This window comes from Apodemus sylvaticus, chromosome X (genome assembly GCF_947179515.1).
Source record: "Apodemus sylvaticus chromosome X, mApoSyl1.1, whole genome shotgun sequence".
Lineage (NCBI taxonomy): Eukaryota > Metazoa > Chordata > Mammalia > Rodentia > Muridae > Apodemus > Apodemus sylvaticus.
In genome coordinates, this window is record NC_067495.1 from 53,066,179 (window position 1) to 53,087,489 (window position 21,311).

A 21,311-nucleotide genomic window follows, 5' to 3' on the forward strand; every position below is an offset into this window, starting at 1 on the left:
GATGTCCTTCTATTCAGTTATCTCATTTTAGTCATTATTGAGTTAAAAAAAATGTAGCCTTTGATAAATATTTGGGAAAATAAAATCAAGATAACCTAGTATGTTCTTATGAATTAGGATCTTCTTTTCACAGTACATGTCAAATGCTGTCAATGGATGTTGAAAAATCCTGCTATTTAAAGGTAGTAGTCCACCATGTCTGGACATCTCCCCTGAGCTCAGCACAAAATGGAGGGCTCCTTTTGACAGCAGGGATTCCTCTTCTCTACCTTATCTGGGGAGCCCAACGCCCCCCCACTCTACCCCAGGAATGTCACATAAGTGAAATTACAGGCTCAACTTCCTGGAATGCCTCTCTATGCAAATAAGGCCCTTAAGGCAGCACCTTAAACCTCAGTAATGAAATTTCATCCTGAGAAGAATCCCTTCCCCACTTTCCAAGGTTTATACAGTATAGCCCTTGTTCACCCAGTAAAAAGTCCACCCTTTTTTTTTGGATACAGTCTGAGAGAGCTGTTTAGTTGAATGTCATCTGAAAGAACTGTAACACTGGGAAAAATGGAGAAATACCCCCTGCCCCTATGCCTGCATTCACTGCTGGACTGGATCTTGCTGGCACATAGGGTCTGGACTCTATCCTTCCCTGCCTGGTGTAGAATAGTGCCTGGACACCCTAAGGAAAGAAGTAAAACTGGAACCCAAAGACATATGCATGCCACCACAGTCTTTCTGTGTTCATATGTACATCCTTCCAGTTGTGTCTGAAACAATGTTTCCTTGGACTCAACTACTACCTCTAGCTCTTAAGATAATTTTGCACCCTCTTTCACATAAATTTCTGAGCCCTTAGGGGAAGGGTTTGATGAAAACATCCCATTTAGGGTAGAGTGAGAGCCTTACCTCCAATTTTAGTGTCAGTTATGCTAAAACAAGGAAGAGTATAGCTTTTTCTCACTCAATCTTGTAGTCGCCTCTTCATCCTCTTTTTACTTTTCCTCTCCCTGACTGACTGACTCATTTCCTCCTTATTTCCCACTGCCTTCCTTCCCTTTCTTCACTTGCCCTTTAACTTTGTCCATTCCTTACTTACTTCCCTGTTCTTGCCCACCCTCAAAATCGTAAATAAGAGTAGCGTTATTTATAAACTGGGTCACCTTGATCTTGCACTTTTCCGTATCCAGAACTGTGAAAATTAAATGTCAATTGAGGTGATTACACTTCTATTCCACCCCAACCCCAGTGTATATTTTATATGAGCTGCTAGCATAGACTTACAGAATTTTGACCCTAAACTCCAAGGTATACCATGTAAGGTCATGGTATTTATTCACTACTTTAAAAGTCCAGTTAGCCCAACACCTACATGACTGACAGATGAAAATTACATTGGAATTTGACTCTTCCATATCCACCACATGCCTTGCTCAAAGAACTTCAACTTGATTGCTTTTGTAAGAAAGCACCATAAACCTTACACCATTTTTACTTTACATTAACTCAGAAAGGGAAAATTCAGTTCTACTGGCACAACTGCAGAATTTGGCTCAAAAAGTCTAAGATTGGAGACTGGATCATTATATTACCTTTCTAAGACCTTTACGTGGACTTCTGAACATAATATATGTTTGTCGCAGATAAATAAACACAACGTATAATTCATAAACACTTGACTTTTATCTATGTATTTTACAAGCCAGGAAAAATATTTTCTTGCATTTATTACATTTAACTTTACCAAACCAAAGAAAGAAAGCAGTTAAAGGAAACTAGGCTTAACCATGTTGATAATTCCCTGCTAGTCCCAGTTTACTGACTTACTAACTCTTAAGATTATTTTGTACTTTCAAGAAAATCTCTTGATGGCAGGACAACTTCAAGCATCAACAGGGGTGGTAGAAGCTGCTGGAGATTTTTCCGGGGAATCTTCAGTAGACTGGTCAGTGGTGTCAGTATTATCTTCATCCCTGGCTTCTGCTCTCTCCTGCTCATCTTTCAAAGCCTCTTGGTAAAGGGCTGAGATGGCACTAGGCTTTGTTTTGTTGATCTTAGCCAAATATTCCAGGACTTTCATCTTGCTTGTTTCAGCATGGGCTTGGGGACCCCACAGGAACTCGTAGCGTGGAGGATCACTGTCGGCCACCTGCCGGTACTCCAGGTACTTCAGCTTCACCAAATACTGGGTCATGAGCTTCCGTGGCTCACCAAAGATGCGGTGCTTCTTCCCTGGGTAGATTTGCTTCTTCTTCAGGATTTCCCACATGTCTTCTTCACTGGCGCAGTTGCCCTGAATGAAGATGATGCCCAGGACACTCATCAGGAAACCGGTCTTGGGTAAGCCTTTGCCTGCACGGATCCTCCCATTGTTGGGGAGTTTCAGCTTGCTGATGAGGTTGTATGAGGGCTGACTGGAGTTGACTTCCCTCACTTCCACTGCAAAGGCATCCTCGAGCTTCTCAGAGGCTTTCCTGAGGATCTCAGGAAAGTCTTTTTCATACTTCTTGGTGATAACCTTCAGCATTTCTTCCTTGGTCGTGAGCTGCTTCAAATTGTAGTTGTGGAGCAGGTACTGTAACACGATTGCCACCCTCCTTGCTATCAGATCTTGGTGCAGAAAAGGGCGCTCCTTTTGCATACTTGGCTCAAAGTCCTCATAGGAACTTTCATCTGATTCTGAGGAAGAACTACTCAGAATAATTTTGGCAGATGGTGTTGCTTTCTGACTTGCCTTGGGAGTGCTGGAAGACTTAGCCCTAGGCTGCCTCTGTGAGGCAGCAGAGGACTCTCTTGCTGCCTTTGGTTTTTCTTCTGCTGTTGCCTGATCATTTCCACAAGCCTGAGCCTCACTTTGGGTTTGGAGCTGTTTCTCCTGAGCATGGTGCTTGCTCTTCTGACCACGAGGCATGATGACCCTGGCTAGTGACAATAGCAAGATGTATCTGTCGGATGCTGGTGATGCAGATACCTGATGAGAGAAAAATGAAAGTATATGAGAATTTCATTAGGCGGAGTCCTCCTTGTGTTTAACTAAGTCTGCTTCTTCATGTTTCTATGAGAACACTTCTTTAGGAACCTACTAGCCTTCTATTCTTAACTGCCTGCTCCTTAAGAAAGAAGGAAGAGTAATCTTATGTCATAGCCTATCATCCCTAACAGTGCTGGGCTTGGCTGCATGCAGGGGGATGACATTCATGCCTTCTGCTGTTAGAACTGTGGATACACACTTAGTTCCCCATGTCAATCTTCATGCAAATTCTTGGAAATCCTTAGCCTCTGTCCTCTACCACTTGCCAACTCTTTCTCTGTGATACTCTGTTGTATATGGAAGGAGGAAAGCTCATGAGGCTCCAACCCTAGACAAAAACTACAGTCAGTGACCACCATTTTTATCTCTCTGTGAAGTTTGAGTAATAGTTGTCCCTTCCCTGTCACACACCCAACATAGTACTTAAACTGTAGTGTAGACATCTTTAGGCCATTTTCTCTAACCCAAATCCCTCTCTACTATTTCAGCTACAGCCTTATAGCATGGGAGTAAATGAAGGCCTGACCCATTAATACTACACAGAAAATCTAGGTTCCTAGCATGGGAGAAGTACCCTGATTGCTCCTATGGAGTTCTTGATTTCTGCCCATACTTGGAATACTTATCTGACTAATGGAATTTCTGATCACTCTAAAGATCTCATTACTCTTAAGACCCTTCTTATAGTAGTTAACATAATAGCCATGCTTGTTCCTCAAGAGATTGATGGCAGTGGCAGTCTGAGAGCTTCCCAACTGTATTGGGATGGGTAATTCACTAAGCAGTCACTTGAGGCTTTTTTTCATTCTCTACATAACATAGTGTTACCCCTTTTGCTGACATGACTGTCCTTTCCCCTCAGGTTGAGAGCCTTGGGTCTCTAATAATCACAGAGTGTACATATCCACTGGACACCCATGCTTGGCTTTCTCAGACCCTCAAATGGGGTCTTTGTGAGTATATCCAGCTATGGTTTTCTGCCTTTTCTATTGTTAGTATAGGGTTCTTTCCTCTACTAAAATTTTGCTGGCTCCACATTTTTATTGACTGGTCCATTTTTGAACCCCTTAAAGCATAAAAGAACATATTTAAATTCGCCCATTCTTCTCAGGGCTTTTCTAAATTGAAAATAAGGTAAACTATTATTAATGATGTTTTTTTTCCCCTGCGGTGTTCTCTAGTGTGAATACTCCTTAGCTTCCTGAGGTGTAGTGTGGATTCTTTAGTGGGGATAGCAGAGTCTGAGAAAAAGGGAGTGTGTGGCAGGGAAGGGAGAAATAGTATTCATACTGCACAAAGATAGATAAAATTGGTGGTCACTGACTGTAGTTTTTGTCTGGGGTTGGAGACTCCTGACCTTTCTTCCTTGTACATTACCATAGCTGTTGGTATCCTTCTTGTTCAGGTCAAATTTGTCTACACTTAGCCCTGAAAATAAGCATGCGTGTAACATTATATGCATATAACAAGTCACACTGTATTTATGTGTTTAGTAATACATACACCCCCGCCAATAACAATAATAATTAAAGAAAAAGAGGCCATGAATTTGAAAGAGAGCAAGGTGGGTACATTGGAAGTGTTTGGAAAACAAAAAAGGAAGGAAGGGAAATGGTGGAATGCTGTGATAATCTCAAAAGTAAATTAATTAAAAAATAACAACATAAAAAATGGTGTTCACTGCTCTGAGTGTTTTCAGCAGTGGATAAAATTAGGAAAAAATATTCTATACTGTGAGATAAAGGTGCTCCTCTGAGTTGGAGCAAAGCTGTTAAAAGGGGCGCTTTTTCCTGGGGGGGACAGGTCCTCTTCTTTAACGTTGGCAGAGTGGCAGTTAGAAAATACTTAGTGGACCTTGGCTGTTTTTTGAGATGGGACAAAACTGAAAATAAATTCCAGGCTTCCAGTAGGGTGAGAATACAGACTAAGAACAATATCGCTTTTAAGAACTGGCTGCCTTCTGAAATGGCGCTGAACTAAGGGAAAAGCCGGAAGGTCACTCCGGGGTTACATGAGCTGTGGGCAGGGGTTCGGTAGGGAACAGTAGCAAAGACAGGGAGAGGAGGCAGGGGTGACAGAGAGGGAAGCTCTCAGGGATAGAGAAGGAGGGCTTAATCCTGAGGTAAACCAAGGCTGTCAACAAGCGGCCTATGCGTAGGACCTAGTGGTGTAAGGGCCCTCATTTTTGAGGTGGGACTATACTGAGAAGGGAGCCGTTGGTGGTAAAGGGAAGTCCTAAAGGACCGAAGGCGAGACCAAAAGCCAACTCCGTTCTGAGAAGGCTGTTTCTCAGCCTCAGAAACTCCTCACCTTGTTTCCTAGTTTTGTTGAGTAACAGGCCTCGGAAAGCCTCCTCAGCACCTCCCGGTCCTCAAACTGTGAAGAAGGAAGTAACCGCTATCGCCAAGGGAAACGAAAGGACCTTGGAGAGAGGCGACCTGGAAGCCCCGCCTCTCTGGCGCCCCCTGTGGCATGGGGTGTGTAGTTTCTCAGTTTTAAAAGCAGATTGGACATTTAATCCTTGAAGTGATTTTAGTGGATTCTCTCTGTCACTCCACCATACTGTGAATCATGCCTTTTGAAATCCTCCGTCTAGACGTCACTAACTTTGAGCTAACTCAGAAATAAAGTTTCTGCACAATTTGTAATTAGCCCCAAGTCTGTAATTAGGCCAAACTTTATCTTGGCTCCTGTCTCTTTAAAGGTTTGACAGCAGATGCCACATCTGTAAATATTCACAAGTAGTATCCTCCTTCAAATATTGGGAAAAGCTGGGGTGTATCTTTGGAGTTTAGGGAGAAGAAAGTAGAGTTGAAGATCAAGGAAGAGGACTTAGAATACGAAGAAACTTTAAGAGAAAATACATATTTATACATTCCTTATCCATATTACCAGTTCCCACCTTTATTTTTCTTAGCCAAACCCCGCATTTATGTTCATATTCTTTTTACTCTAGCAGCGAATCCAATCCAGTATTTTGAGCACACACTGTGTTTTTAAATTATCTGGGTTACAATTAAGGGAAAGATTTAAAGATACAAAAATTTCAATAAAAATATATCTAATTTAAAACAAAAGTAGTGAGGGGAAAAACAAACACCAAAAAGTCAGCTTCGCTGTAACAAGAGGAGAAGCACACACGGGACCTAGATTGAGTCAGACTAGAAGTCTGTTCTTGCTCCAACATTTAATATCATACAAATCTCGAAATTATTTTTAAACTTATTTTTATTTTCTATTTATGTGTGAGTGTCTGTATTTGTATGAGTATGCACAACCTATGTGTGTGTGGTGCTGATAGAGGTCAAAAGAAAACATCAGGGCCCCTGGAACTGGAGATCCATAAGGTTGTCAGGCACTTCGTTGTTGTTGGAAACTGAACCTGGATCCTCTGCAAGAGCACTAAGTCCTCTTAACTGTTAACCCATCTCTCCTCCCCTGAAACTTGAGATTTGTTTTGCTTATTTATCATACAAGCAAGTCTATTTAACTTTGTTATGGACTCAGTCTTTCTGTTTTTTTTTTAATTTATATGTGCTGATTCATTTTATTCTTTTGTTTGTATTTGCATTTGAAAGATACAGGGGTATAATGTCCAGGGCCTTCTGCAAACCAGGCAAGCACAATATCACTGAGTAACTTTCCTAGCATTCTGCTTCAAAATTTCCATTTTAAAATAATGTTTGGGTAAATTTCTCAGGTTGGTAATGAACTTATTTTGCAGCCTAGACTGGACTTGAAATTGCATTTCTCCAGACATATCTTCATGTACAGCTTAAATTACAGAATAACACTACCACATACAACTAAGAAGTTGAAAAATAACTGCTAATGTAACAATACGAGTGATTGGGACCTTAGGAAGGTACTTTTATTTAGGTGTTTGCTTCTGAAACAGGGTCTCACTGTGTATCCTTGGCTGGCTTGGAGCTTACTTTATAGACCAGGCTGGTCTTGAACTCAAAGAGATCTGCCTGCCCAGAGGTGGATCCAACCTCCCAAGTATTAAAATTAAAGATATGTGCCACTACACTTGATAACAATTAGATTAAACAATAAGGATAGAAACTTTATGATAAATTACATCCCTTGTGAGAAAAGACCAGAATATTGTGTCTCACTCTACACTATATGAGAATGAAGCAATAAAGGTAATATGTTAAGCAGTTACCAGGTACTCAATTGGCTAGCTCTTTGTCTTAGGCATTAGCTTTGTGTCCTACATGACATTAAGTAGTAAATTATTTTTGTTAAAGCTACCTAGTCAATACTATCCTATTATTGAGACCTAACTAAAAAACTAGCTTTATACGATAATTGAATATGTCATGTATAAAACACCTTTCATGGTAACTGCCAAATTTTTAGTAGTTAATGAATGGCAGGTATAGTAATTTTGTACTGGATAATATTGCCATCCTCTATGAGTTATGTCAGATAAAATGAAATGTTCTGAAAAAAACCTGCTAAATTTTGTTTTATCAAGTAGAATTAGATTCTTCCCCTTTATGACACATCTTATTTAATTTGAATATTGGGCTTATTCATCACCTAGAGTTTTGTTGATTATCACGTTCTTCAATGCCTCTCAACTATACTTCCAAATCTGCATTTTGCTTACATTCATTTCATCCCATAAAAAATCTAGACTTCCCTTCAATTTAAACAAAATATATTTAAGATACTCTACTAGATAAGCATATTCAATAGCGTTCTAGGCAAACAAATCTATATTAACATAATGGCTTCTATACTTCTAACCTCAAAGGAATAGTGCTTTTACCAAATGGAAACTATCTGGTAATATGCAAAGAATGTCCATTTAAGTTTGTATTCTAGTATATGGGGAGAAAGTGAAAATATTCTTATTCTTGTTCATTAAATTTTTCCTTCTCCTCTCATAAAATAAATCTTGACAGTAGCCTCCCCCCCCACTCCATTCATCTAAGTCTCCTCTACCACCAACTCTCTCTACCCCAGATCGACTGCTCCTCTGTTTCCCTGTAGAAAAGAGCAGGCTTCCCAGGGATACCAACTGTACATGGCATAACAAGATGAAATAGGACTAGGCACAGATCTTAATCTCAAGGCAGAATGAGGAAACCTAGGAGGAGGAAAAGCTCCCAAGAGCAGGCAAGAGAAAGGGTCAGAGATACCCCAGTTCCTTAGGAGTTTTACACACACACATACACACACACACACACACACACACACACACACACACACACACACCAAGTTAAAAAACCACAGAATATATGCAGAGGATCTAGCAAAGACCCCTGCAGGCTCCTTGATTGCCATTTCAGTTCCTGCAAGCCTCTATGAGCCCTGAGGTGACTCAGTGGGCTGTGTTCTCCTGGTTTCCTCAATCCTGGTGCCTTCTACAATCCTTCCTTTACCTCTACTGCAGGGCTCCCTGAGCTCTGTCTAATGTTTGGCTATGGCTCCCTGCACTTGCTCCCATCAATTGCTGGAAGAAGTCTCTCTGATGATAGTTGGGCTAGGAATCAATCTATGAGTATGGCAGAATATTCTTAGGAACCATTTCATTGACATTTTTGTTTTTTCTTTCTTTTTCTTTTATTTATTCTTATTTATTTATTCATTCACCTTTATTTATTTTTACTTCAAAAATATTTGTTTTATTATTTTTATTATTTATTATTTATTTTACTATATTTACTTTTACTTTTATTATTTTACTTTTAGTCATTAACTTTAATTAATTATTTAATATATTTACTTATTTTTTGCTAATTGTATTTGGTTCTACCTTATGTCACTGGGCCACCCAGCTTCCTCTTCCTGACTATACAGGCAATGTCAAACATGAGCTACATCTTGTGGTATGAGTCTCAAGTTAGACCAGCCATTGGTTGGCTACTCCCACAATCTCTGAGCCACTATTGCCACAGCATAACTTGTAGGCAGCACAGTTGTAGGTCCAACATTTCAAAGCTGGGTTGCTATATCAGCCCCACCACTGGAAGCCTTGCCAGTTACAGAAGATGGCCTGTTCAGGTTTCATAGCTTCCATCACTAGGAGTCCTTACTGAGGTTACTGTGATGATTTGAATGAAATGGCCCCAATAGGCTCATAGGAAGAGACACTATTAGGAGGTGTGGCCTTGTTGGAGGAAGTGTGTCATTGGGGTGAAGGTTTTGAGATCTCAGATGCTCAAGCCAGCCCTAGTGTCACCTGTATATCCAGATGTATCCAGATGTAGAATTCTCAACTCCTTCTCCAGCACCATGTCTGCTGCATGCCACCATGCTTCCTTACCATGATAATAATGGACTAAAGCTCTGAAACTGTATGTTTTTCTTCATAAGAGTTGCTGTGGTCATGGTGTCTCTTCACAGCAATAGAATCCCTCATAGGTTCCAAGAAAAATTTCACTACATTAGGATTCCATATTGTCTACACACACCCCCAATTCTAGTCAGCTCTCCCCATACTCTCTCCTTCTGACCCTCCCTCCTTCATTTGATCCTTCCTGTTTCTGTTCCCACTTGCTCCCAGTCCACCCATAAAATCTAGTCTATTTTCCCTTCCCAAGGAGGTTCATACATTCCCCCAGAGTACCTGTTGTTACTTAGCATCTCTGAGTGAGGCAAGAGACCCAGAAAGACAAACATGGTATAAGTAGATATTAGCTGTTAAATAAAACTTAATCATGATCCAATCCACAGGTCCATTATAATTTTTATTGTATCTTGTTGCAAGATATTTCCTTTTTATTTATTTATTTATTTATTTATTTATTTATTTATTTATTTATTTATTTATTTTTATTGAATATTGTCTTCATTTACATTGCCAATGGTAAAACCTTTCCCGATATCCCCCTCCCCTAAGACCCTCAAATCCTCCCCTTCCTCCTTCCCCCTGCCTCCATGTATATGCCTCTCCACCCAACACACTCCCTCACCCTCCACTCGGTTTCCCATTGTTCAGGCCTCTGTTGAACCTTTACTTGACGAAGAACCATTCCTCCCATTGATGCCCAACAAGGCCTTCCACCCTAAAGCAAAGGAATATACCTTCTTCTCAGAACCTCATGGTACCTTCTCAAAAATTGACCATATAATTGGTCATAAAACAGGCCTCAACAGATACAGAAATATTGAAATTATTCCATGAATTTTATCAGATAACCACAACCTAAAGCTGGTTTTAAGCTCAAACAAAAGCAATGGAAAACACACATACACATAGACCTTGAACAATGCTCTCCTCAATGATAGCTTGGTCAAGGAAGAAATAAAGCAAGAAATTAAAGACTTTTTAGAATTTAATGAAAATTAAGACACATCATACAAGAATTTACAGAACACGATAAAAGCAGTGCTAAGAGGAAAACTCATAGCTCTGAGTGCCTCCAAAAAGAGAATAGAGAGAGCTTACACTAACAGCTTGACAGTGAGTGCACTTGAAAGCTCTAGAACAAAAGGAAGCAAATATCCCCAGGAGGAGTAGATGGCAGGAAATAATCAAACTTAGGGCTGAAATCAACCAAGTAGAAACAAAGAGAACCATACAAAGAATCAACAAAGCAAGGAGCTGGTTCTTTGACGATATCAACAAGATAGATAAACCCTTAGCCAGACTAACCAGAGGGCACAGAGGCACTACCCAAATTAATAAAATCAGAAATGAAAAGGTAGACATAACAACAGAAACTGGAAATTCAAAAAATCATCATATCCTACTACGAGAGCTTATACTCAACAAGGTTTGAAAACCTGGATGAAACGGACAAATTTCTAGATACATACCAGGTGCCAACATTAAAACAGGATCAGATAAATCATCTAAATAGTCACATAAGCCCTGAGGAAATAGAAGCAGTCATTAATAGTTTCCCATAAAAAAAAAAGCCCAGGACCAGCTGGGTTTAACAGGGCATTCTATCAGATCTTCAAAGAAGAGTTGATACCGATCAACTCTTCAAACTTTTCCATGAAATAGAAACTGAAGGAACACTACCCAACTCATTCTATGAAGCCACAATAACACTTATACCTAAACCAAACAAGGACCAAACAAGGGAGGAGAACTTTAGACCATCTCCCTCATGAACATTGATGCAAAATTATTGAACAAAATCCTGGCCAGCTGAGTCCAAGAATGCATCAAAACTATAATTCACCATGATCAGGTAGGCTTCATCCCAGGGATGCAGGGATGGTTCAATATATGGAAATCTGTCAATGTAATCCACTACATAAACAAACTAAAGGAAAAAAAAACATGGTCATTTCATTAGATACTGAAAAGGCTTTTGAAAAAATCCAGCATCCCTTCATGATAACAGTCTTGGAGAGATTGGGAATCCAAGGCCCATACCTAAACATAGTGAAAGCAATATACTGCAAACTGGTAACCAACATTATGTTAAATGAAGAGAAACTTGAAGCAATCCCACTAAAATCGGGGACCAGACAAGGCTGCTCACTCTCTCTCTATCTATTCAGTATAGTACTTGGTCCTAGCCAGAACAATCAGGCAGCAAAAAGAGGTCAAAGGTATACAAATTGGAAAGGAAGAAGTCAAAATATCACTATTTGCAGATGATATGATAGTATACTTAAGCGACCCTAAGACTTCCACCAGAGAACTCCTAAAGCTGAAAAACAACTTCAGCAAAGTAGCTGGATATTAAATTAACTCAAGCAAATCAGTAGCCTTCCTCTCCTCAAAGGATAAACAAGAGGAGAAAGAAATTAGGGAAATGACACCCTTCACAATAGTCCCAAATAATATGTCATACCTAGGTGTGACCCTAACGAGGCAAGATATTCCCTATCTATTCACATGGAGGCAGTGAGAGGCCAGTGATTGGAGGGGAAAAAAGAGGAGGAGCTAAGAGAATTGAGGGGAGGAGAGAGGCTTGGTGGTCCAGATGAGGAGGGCAGAGAGAGACCCAGATATCCAGATTGCTTCAGATGTATTTCTGGTGTTTTGGAGAGGATAGAAATATTAGGAAAAAACGTTATCATTGTAAATTAGCATTATGTAATTGTGAGTTTTATATACATAAAGATATTTGGTTAACTATTTAAGAGTCATGCTTTACCAGGTGTTTGGGTGCAGAGCAGGAGCACGGGACTCCTGTCATTTACAAAGTCTATGATGGAGAGGAAATATAGCTGGGATGCTGTAAAAGCTGGCTGGGAAAGATTGGCTTCACTACAACAATGAGAGCTGCCCTGAGTGAGACCCACAAGGATTTGGTAAAGAGCCTGGTGGGGCGGTACTTTTTATAAATATTTCCCACTATTGTATCTCTTCTCTGAAATATTCATGTAGTTTAGTACTTCAAAATAAGATATATTTGGAGATGAGATTTTTTTAAATTAAATTTTTGGAATAAACATACTATGGGACTGGGATTCTCTTATTTGAACATGTTGGGACACAGAAGGATGAACCAAGGATGAGCATATGAACAGACTTCCAATAGAGACAGCAAGAAGATGCCACATAGGCTGCTGACAGAGACTTCACTGGAAATCAAACCTGCTGACATCTTTATATTGGACTTCTGGTTTCCAGGTTTTGAGAAAATAAGTTTATCCTATTTAAACAACTGTGATACTTTCATAGTATCCCATACAAGGCAATAGATTTTCCTACATACACATTCTTTCTGGATTGTCACTTACAACATTCTTCATAAACATGTTTTAAGGACCTGTTTATTCTGTGTATGAGTGAAAAAGGAATTTCCATAATAGGATTATGTGATATTTAAACATACAACACTAGATAGTATATAGATAAGATGGAAATTAATTATTTACATTTTATTATACTCATAGTTTGGGGAGTCTTATATTACTTGAAAGACAGGGTCGCATGCGGTTTGCCACACTTGGTAAATAAGCAAAGTTGCTAAGAGTCGGGGTATAAAAATCAAGGAAGTACATCATACAATATGCAATGCAAGTACATGTGGGATTGTGATCTTAAACAGAGTAAACAAATATTTAAGCCATTTAGGTCTTGCTGTACCCACCAAATGTCAAGGCAATGTATACTATTACAACCTTATTTTAGAGAACCTCCTTCAGAAAATAGTTTTCCATTAAGTAATTTTCAGTGTTCTGATATATCATATGAAGGCTTTATATTATTCATCAGACTCATAGGCTCAGATAACTGACCATGCAGTTTACTTTAAAAATTTTATCACACTATATTGACTTGAAGTTTTTAAAATCCAAAGTGCCTTGCCTCAGGAACTTTATTCTCACTTTTATCTATTCTTCTTATGTTGCATGCAGTAATTCCTATAGGATGTTGTAATATTTTTCTCATAAGATTTTAGTTCTTTGCTTTTAAAATTCTATGGAATGAAGCTGGATCTTTTTGTGAGAAGCACCAGCACCAGCACCAGCACCAGCACAGAACTTCCCAAAGAGCAAGGATGCTTACTGTGTATACATAAGAAACTGTCTTTTGGTGCCCATGTACAAAAGCTAAACATAGTCACACATGGGACATTTCCCCCAGTTCTGTAAAGGCAGAGATGGGAGGATACATAAAAGTTTCTTGCCATCATCTTAGCTCCAGCTTTAGTGTGCAACTCCATATCAAAGTAATAAACCATAGAATGCTAAAGTAAACTGCCCAGTGCCTTCCTCCAGATTCCTCATGTGTACATGGGCACTTACCTGCACCCTCATGGGCATATACCGTACACACAATCACACCCCTTCTTCATCATTTTGTCTTGGTCTCTGTAGCTTACATACTGTCTCATTCTCTGACATGTACTTGATGTCAGGATATTATATAATTTTTCTTGTACCAGCTCTAGTACTATTAATGGATATTACAATGTAGAGCAGATGCTTAATTAATGTTCATATAAAACAAAGTATTTAAAAGATTAAAAGATTTGAATTATAACAAATCAATTTTTCATACAATTTGAGTAAATTTAATTCCAAATTTATTTCAATTAATACTATAAGCAAAGGATAAAATATACAGCAATCTTTGAATTAACAACTTTATTTTTATTACAGATTTACTGATACCAGTTATATAAAAGTCACTTTCCCAAGACCATGCTATCTTATGATTTAGTAAAAAGAAATTACTTAGGCTTTATTTATTTGTTTAAAATTATTTAACTCATCTTAATAGCAATAAACAGGCCAGACAAAAATATTTCAAAACACAGACAATGAGATGGTTAACTTTGGTTAAAAGACACTTAACTTTGGTTAAAGATCATATGCAACATAACAAAGTATAAAGTATCTGTAATTTGCTCATGTATAGCAGCACAATAAAACACAAACTTTACTACTAGCTTCTAATGTGTTCTACTATAGAGAAGACGGACTCCTCTTCAACAGAGTGTAAAACTCTCAGTTGCAACTAGACAAAGGAGATGCTGTGGGTTATGTACCCTAAATGAGGACTGTCAGTGGCATTGCCAGGCACAGCTGTAACTCTCCTTGCTGCTCTATTAGCCTCATCAATCAGAGCCTCCTCATAAAGACAAGGGAAGTAACTAGGAATACCATCATTGATCTTAGCTAAAACTTCCAGGACTTTCATTTTCGTGGTTTCAGCATGGGCTCTGGAACCCCACAAGAACACATATTTTGGGGGATCAATGCCAGACACTTGGTGGTACTCCAAATAATTTTCCTTCACGAGATCTTTTGTGATGAATTTCCTAGGTTCCCCAAAGATTGGATGATCCCTTCCAGGATATATCCCCACCACTTTCAGGAATTCCCAGATGTCGTCCTCACTGGAAATGTTGCCATTCATGAAGATTACAGCCAGGAGTGTCATCAGGAGCCCTGTCTTGGGTAACCCACTACTGCCTCTCAGATTTCCCTCGGTGGAGAGACCCAACATGCCCACAAGCATATATGAATGAGAATTGGCATCAACTTCCTTCAACTCAAGGCCAAAGACCATCTCCAGGTACACAGATATTTTTCTAATGATCTCAGGGAAGAGAGCTTTGTACTTCCTGTTAATCACCTTCAACATATCTTCCTGTGTAAAGTGCTCTTTCATCCTAAACTTTTCCAGCACGAACTCCATCAATACACTTGCCTTCCTGATGAGAGGATCTCTGCGGGCAGAACGAGTGGTAGAGCCTGTCATGAAGGTGCCTGAACGACGTTGCAGTCGCAGAGAGCTTATAACAGAAGCCTCAGCATTTATACCAGAAGTCTCACCAACTACGGCACCTGTTGAGAACACACTTAAGTCGTCAGAAACAGAGGCTGCATTTATACCAGAAGCTTCATCATCTACAGCACCTGCTGAGAGCACACTTAAGTCATCAGAAATAGAGGCTACATTTGTCTGAAGAGCCTGGTGAGTGCAACTATCAGGGGACCTGGGGAGATCCCCTTGACCAATAGAAGGTGTTGGTTCCTCCTTTGCAGTGGGATGAGCAACATCAAGATTTTGGCTCCTCTCCTGTACATTTTGACGTTTGGTACGAGAGCGACCTTTACCCTTGTGGCTCCTAGGCATGATGACTTGGCTCAAGATGTAGTCAGGAGACCCAGAAAGCAGAAATCTGGAGGGGGCAAAATGACACTATAAGCACCATAATCTTCACCATATCAGAGAGAACCTTTCCTTTTAACAAGTTCCCCACTCTGCTTCTGCTGCTTTCCTAAACAAGTTTTTGGGAACTCGCCTTGTTGCTATTGTCCTGGGCAACCTGTGTCCTGAGGAATCTGTGAAGGAAATCAATTCTGGTTAGGGGAATGGACTATGGCTAGGTTTTGGACATCTTGAGATAGGAGTATGGACTGTAATTGATCCTTATTCATTAAAGAGGTTTTGGCACAGTCTGGATACCAACACATCTGTCTGCTGTTCTGATATTAACAGTGCAGTGTTTCCTAGTATCACATGGAAGAAAATTAAAAGTAGTATATCACCACCACCACTCATTCAGGAGCAACACATATTACTAGTGCAGGCAAAGAGGTGTTACCAGGGACCCTTGTTGTTACCAGGAGTGTAGTTCCCACTGTGATCAAAGTCCTACTATGAGCCTTTTATATGGAAATGGCAGGCTCCTCAGAACAAATATGTCATCTCTCTGTTTCCCCAATGGCAAATATTAGGAGCAACAGTCTTTTAGGCCTATCTTAACACACTCAGGCCACTGTAGAGGGGTGCACTTCACTATGGCCACCCCGTCCCACCCCTTAATTGAAATCCTCTTTAATTTTCATGACTTTATATTAATTGGGGTAGAGCTTACCCTCTTCTGAGCCCTCCAGTTTCCTAGGTGGGATTCCATTCCTGAGAAGAGCAAGGGAAAAGTATTGCCTCTGGCCCTAACTGCCTGCCATGTGTGGGGATTCTGGAGACCAGAGCAGAAACAGGGCCTTTGTGGCCTCCTTTTCAGGTGTGGAGTGGGACTGTAGTTTGGAAGATTCACAGTGGATTTCAGTTTGCTACTGCTTTAATTCTGATTATCCTTTAAGGTCTCTGACAACACCTGACAGGAGACCCTATCTCTCAGACCAAGAAAGCCCTTCTGGCCCCAGGCTGGTGAAGCAGAAGTCAAATGTCTCACACTTTCACCCCTTTCTCCATTACTGTGCATCTATCTGGTCTTTTGAGTAGAACCCCAGAGTTGAAAGTATGCCAGCTTCCTCTCTCTTATTCCAATTTCTTTGAAAATTTCATGTAGTATGTTTTGATCATATTCACCTCCCTCAAATGTTTCCAGATGTACTCTTCCCTACTTACACAAGCTCATCTCCTCTCTTCTTTCCCATGCTTTAAGTTCAGTTTGTGCTGCCCATATATTCCTGGGCATGTGGCCTTCCAGTGAAGCATAGTAGACTTGCTAGAAGCAAAACTCTTAAGAGAAACTGATTATTCCTCTTTCAGTAGCTATCAATTGCCAATAGCACTTCTGATAGGGGTGAGATTTAATATCTACCTTCCCTCTCTATATGCTAGAATTTGATCAGGCTTGATCCTGCATTATGGTTGTGCATGCTTTTGTAATTTCTAATATTTATATGTTTCCATAGTCCTTATAAGGAGAAGCTCTGATTATAGATAGGGCTTTCCAGGGCCTAGTTTCTGTTGTGTTTGAGTCTCTTCACCTTATTCTTATCATCTTTTATTTCCTTGTCATTCAAGGTCATCTTTTCAGAGCATGGGAGATGGCATTTTTCAAAGGACTTTAAAGGCATTTGGGCTCTCACAGATTTGTCCTATTATGTATCTACTCACCTGACAGCACTTAGGATGTTTTTACTCAGCTGACCAGAGCCCACACCAGTAAGACTGAAGGTGAAGCTGACGTCAGGGTCTTCGATTTCTGGGATTTCTGGGATCTCGTAGACCTAGTCTTTGGAACAGAAACCATGGGGCTTTGTTAGTCCTGTTTTAATCCTAAAGGTGAGAGTCTCCAAAGAATTACAATGATAATTGATTAATCATTTGCTCAAAACCTGTTCTAGTTTCTGTGGTGAGTCTGAATGTCTCAAATCAATGATCTTTCTCCCCTGTGAGTTCTAAGTAGGATAAAGGGTAGAGTTATAACAAAAATGGTGGCTACAACTCTGAGTCTTTTCTTTGTGGGAATGACACCCTCAGTTAGAACTGTTGTAACACAGCTTCTATAGAAACTTGTTCACCTATCTTCCAAAATTTATATTTTCAGAGTCCTGATAAGGCACAGTTTTGATTATAGGTAGGGCTTTCCAGGTCTAGTTTCTGTTGTGTTTGGATCTCTAACATATAGGCTCTAAGGACTGGAGGCCCTCTTGTAAGCCCCAGAATATCAACTTCTGAGTATATACACTTCATTTGATCACTAATTTCTTGAGCATCCGTGATGTAATGGCTTCTGGAAATTGCTGGTCCACAGAGGATTTGAGGGAGGTTTGTGGGGTCCTGGCTACTTTGTGCTTTGTAGTCCTTCTTTTTTAACTTATATTGTCATGTGGAGTGCTGGCAGAGCCGTGTATTCCTGTCTTTTGTGATTTTAATTATTCTTCCCTAAACTGAGAAGAAATTCTGAGAAGAAAAATGAGAATCCTAAAGCTATAGCTGGAGTTCTTTTCCACTTACATCATGAACATTCCAAATGTTTCAGAAATGCATTCATATCCCTGTCACATGCGATTCACTTTCATTTTTCCTATTCCATTTTAGTTCATTCTTTGGATTCTCTGAAGTTGAGAATAATAAAATAACATAGGATTCTCATTTTGAGTTCACCAAATCAACCAGTAAAGAGCTTTCAGGTGGTTGTTATTAGAATGGCTGGACTTACTGACTCGGTCAACCCAAATGTTTATCCTGTCCTGTCATTCCTCCACAGGTCTAACATATGGGCTCCTAAGTTGTACGTGAGACTCTATTAATGGCCTAGGACTTTTTTCTTCCAATGCATAATGGAACAGAAACAAGACTGAACTTAAAATTATTCTTCTATCTGAGTCTGTAATCTATTGTATATTAAAGCATAAACAGTTATTTCCACTCTAGAGCTTGCCTTCACACAGGTAATGTTTCAACAGACAGCTGAGTGTTTCTCAAGGCTCACTTGTTTTGTTAATCTACATGATGTCATTTTCATTTATTCCTTTAAAATTTTTATGTGGTTGGTTTTGGGCAATGGAAACAGTAGCCATAAATTGATTGATATTTTGGAAGGTATTGGTAAAATATTGTATTGTGGAACTGACACCTTTATAACAGATTTCTCCTGACTAAACATAGACTGTTGGATTTTATGCCTCCTACGTTTGAGTAAATTTTTATAGTTTACCTAAAGGATCTTGCACATTTTTGCAAGTTTCATTTTAGGTTCATTTTAGATATTTTTGCAGCCAAGAATGACATACTTTATGTTACATGTTCTAATTATTTGCCAAGTAGTAAATTTCAGTATCTCAGATGCAGGCAGGTCACTTTTGCCAAAATGCTATCTAGCAGTTTGTTAAAGGATTCAGTTGGTCTTGGTATACAGAACAGTGTTTAAAGTTAGGACTCAACATCTGTGCAGGTTATAGTCACTAAGCAGAAGATGATCAAGGAAATGTGGCTTGAGAGAAAGAGATATGGTAGGCTTGAGTAATTTTGTTTAGCAGAGGTAGTTGGTGTTGGTTGAGTGCTTCATTTTAAATATTGCTACAGTCAAGAATGATTGTATTTTCTACGATGCATTCTAATTGGTAATTGATAACACTTGATAGCTAATAGATGAAACCAAGTTGTCTATTATTAGTATTAGTTAACATTGGGGTACAGCAGAAGACTTCAGGTTGAATAGCTGATGCTGTGTCTGCCAGTTCACCAGCTCACTGCTCTAGATATACATATAGAGCTATTTCTGGGCACTGTCCACATAACTGCTGGTACAGATGGTAAGAGGTTCCTGCCAATCTAGTTGCTGAAATCTAACAGCCTCTCTCTCAGTGTGTCCTATCATGGTCCTTGATACTAAGATGCAGGCTGCATTTGTATTTCTCAAACCATTAGAAAGACCAAGTTCACCTTGACTTAGAGTTCATCTTGCTGGTAAGAGTTTTTAAATCAGACTTTTCCCATAAGTCTTCATACTGCTCATCAAAAAAGCTCTTGGTGGGTGTGGGCAACATTTTGGTTACACCAGCTCATAGCTCTAACTTTGTGAACTTTAGATTACAGTCTCCACACAATACCACTGTACTGCATTTGTGTTCACTACAACCAGGGTTCACTTGCTGGCCCACTGAAACTCAAGTTCATACTCACTTTGGCTTTGGGTAAGTAACCACTCCATACACATTACATAGCAACTTGAAATCTTGATGTGTGGCTATGGATAGGCTATCATTCAGCTATAATGATTTTCTAGGCTATGTTAGTTTTAATTCCTATATCTATTTTTAAATATGTATGAATATCCTATATCTGCAATATTATATGTGAATACATATGAATTATCTTACATCTGATGAGACTATATCTGAGTTTATCTTATATGCTAATTACAACACTTTATTATTTTACTTATGGACTTACTATCTCTGTTCATTCCTCACATTTATTCAGGCATATTTATGCATGGTTTTCGTATGTTTTCCCATACTTTATTAAGTACCTTTCTAACATTTCACATTTTTGTGTTTGTTGATGATTTTATGATGTGGACATTCAATTCTCTTATGATTTTGCTGACAACTAACAAAGTGGCTATTGTTAAATTGGCACCAAAGTTTCTCCCACCAAGATTGTGATCAAATGTTTTATCTTTTCCTTTTTTTTTTTTTTTCTGGTTTAGCCTCCCAGTCATGGGTTTACAAGCAGAAACCAACATGATCAGTTAAATCATGTTGTTGTTGTTTTTTTTAATGTGGTTTCTTTGCATTCCTTGGGCCCAACCAATTTATTAATTAACCACTGTATTTTGATATTTTATGGATTTTGGTGTTTGTCTCTGAGTTTGATGATGTTCTTTTAGCAGGTACCCTTCTCTATTCTAAAACAAGTAGTACTAAACTATAACAGAAGAGAAGTATTTTATAGGGCTTGGTTGTTTTTTATCATTCAGCATAATGAATACTTAAAGTTGGCTATTATGGAAATATTTTGTAAATACCATAGATTTTTATTACTGTTTTGATTTATATAGTTCAACAATATTTTCTATTTTTATGAGCCTATTTAATTATTTATATTTTGCTAATGGTTTTCTAATTCACTTGGGTTTTCGCATGTAAAAACATAGCATCAGATTTCTAGGAAAAAATATTTTGTCATTTAAATACCTAGATATATACAACAGAATAAGCATGAGCTTAATATACCTGGTTATAATAATCTTGGCCAGACAAGTTAATTTGTTTATTGGCAAGAGCACTCTTAAAATAATATTGGGTGCTTTTATTATGAGACCAAGAAAGAGCAGAGGGAGGAGAAGGCACACAAACAGACATGAGGTAAAGGACAAGAGGAAAGGAGAGACAGGAAGAAGCAAATGATTCCTCAAAGGCACAGTCTCTCTGTGACCTACTTCTAAGCATGCCCTATCTCCTAGTAGCCAATAAGGTTTGATATCATCAATAGAGGAGAGGTGCTCTCATCCGTCCAATAAATCTCAACAGTGCCACCAGCTGGGGAACATGCATTTTATATATAAGCCTTTGAAGCTATTTTATATCCATACCCTTAACACAGAATGTTTGTAATTTCCTATCTGTTAATGCTCACAATCATTAAGGTTCGCCAGCCTCTTCTGTTAGTCCACTAGGTGCTGAAAATCGTAATTCTACC

General features: G+C 39.1%; 2 protein-coding genes across 2 annotated transcripts; both read right to left on the bottom strand.

The window, feature by feature from the left end:
* Positions 1 to 1,873: 1,873 nt before the first annotated feature.
* LOC127674475 (melanoma-associated antigen B3-like) lies at positions 1,874 to 13,720 on the bottom strand. Its single transcript, XM_052170242.1, has 3 exons — positions 13,703 to 13,720; positions 5,333 to 5,398; positions 1,874 to 2,962 (listed from the first exon to the last, which is right to left on the bottom strand). Exons 1-3 carry the CDS (start codon positions 13,718 to 13,720, stop codon positions 1,874 to 1,876), a joined length of 1,173 nt encoding a protein of 390 aa, XP_052026202.1.
* A 697-nt stretch (positions 13,721 to 14,417) lies between these two features.
* Positions 14,418 to 15,542, bottom strand: LOC127674476 (melanoma-associated antigen B4-like). The gene has a single exon (XM_052170243.1). It carries the CDS (start codon positions 15,540 to 15,542, stop codon positions 14,418 to 14,420), a length of 1,125 nt encoding a protein of 374 aa, XP_052026203.1.
* Positions 15,543 to 21,311: the final 5,769 nt, after the last annotated feature.

What these genes read in the sequence shown, in the direction of transcription:
- LOC127674475 (XM_052170242.1), bottom strand. An exon ending in CAACAAAACTAGGAAACAAG is followed by an intron (nt 2,963 to 5,332) that starts GTGAGGAGTTTC and finishes TTCTCTCATCAG; the next exon opens with GTATCTGCATCACCAGCATC.
- LOC127674476 (XM_052170243.1), bottom strand. Translation starts at nt 15,542, where the DNA reads ATGCCTAGGAGCCACAAGGGTAAAGGTCGCTCTCGTACCAAACGTCAA.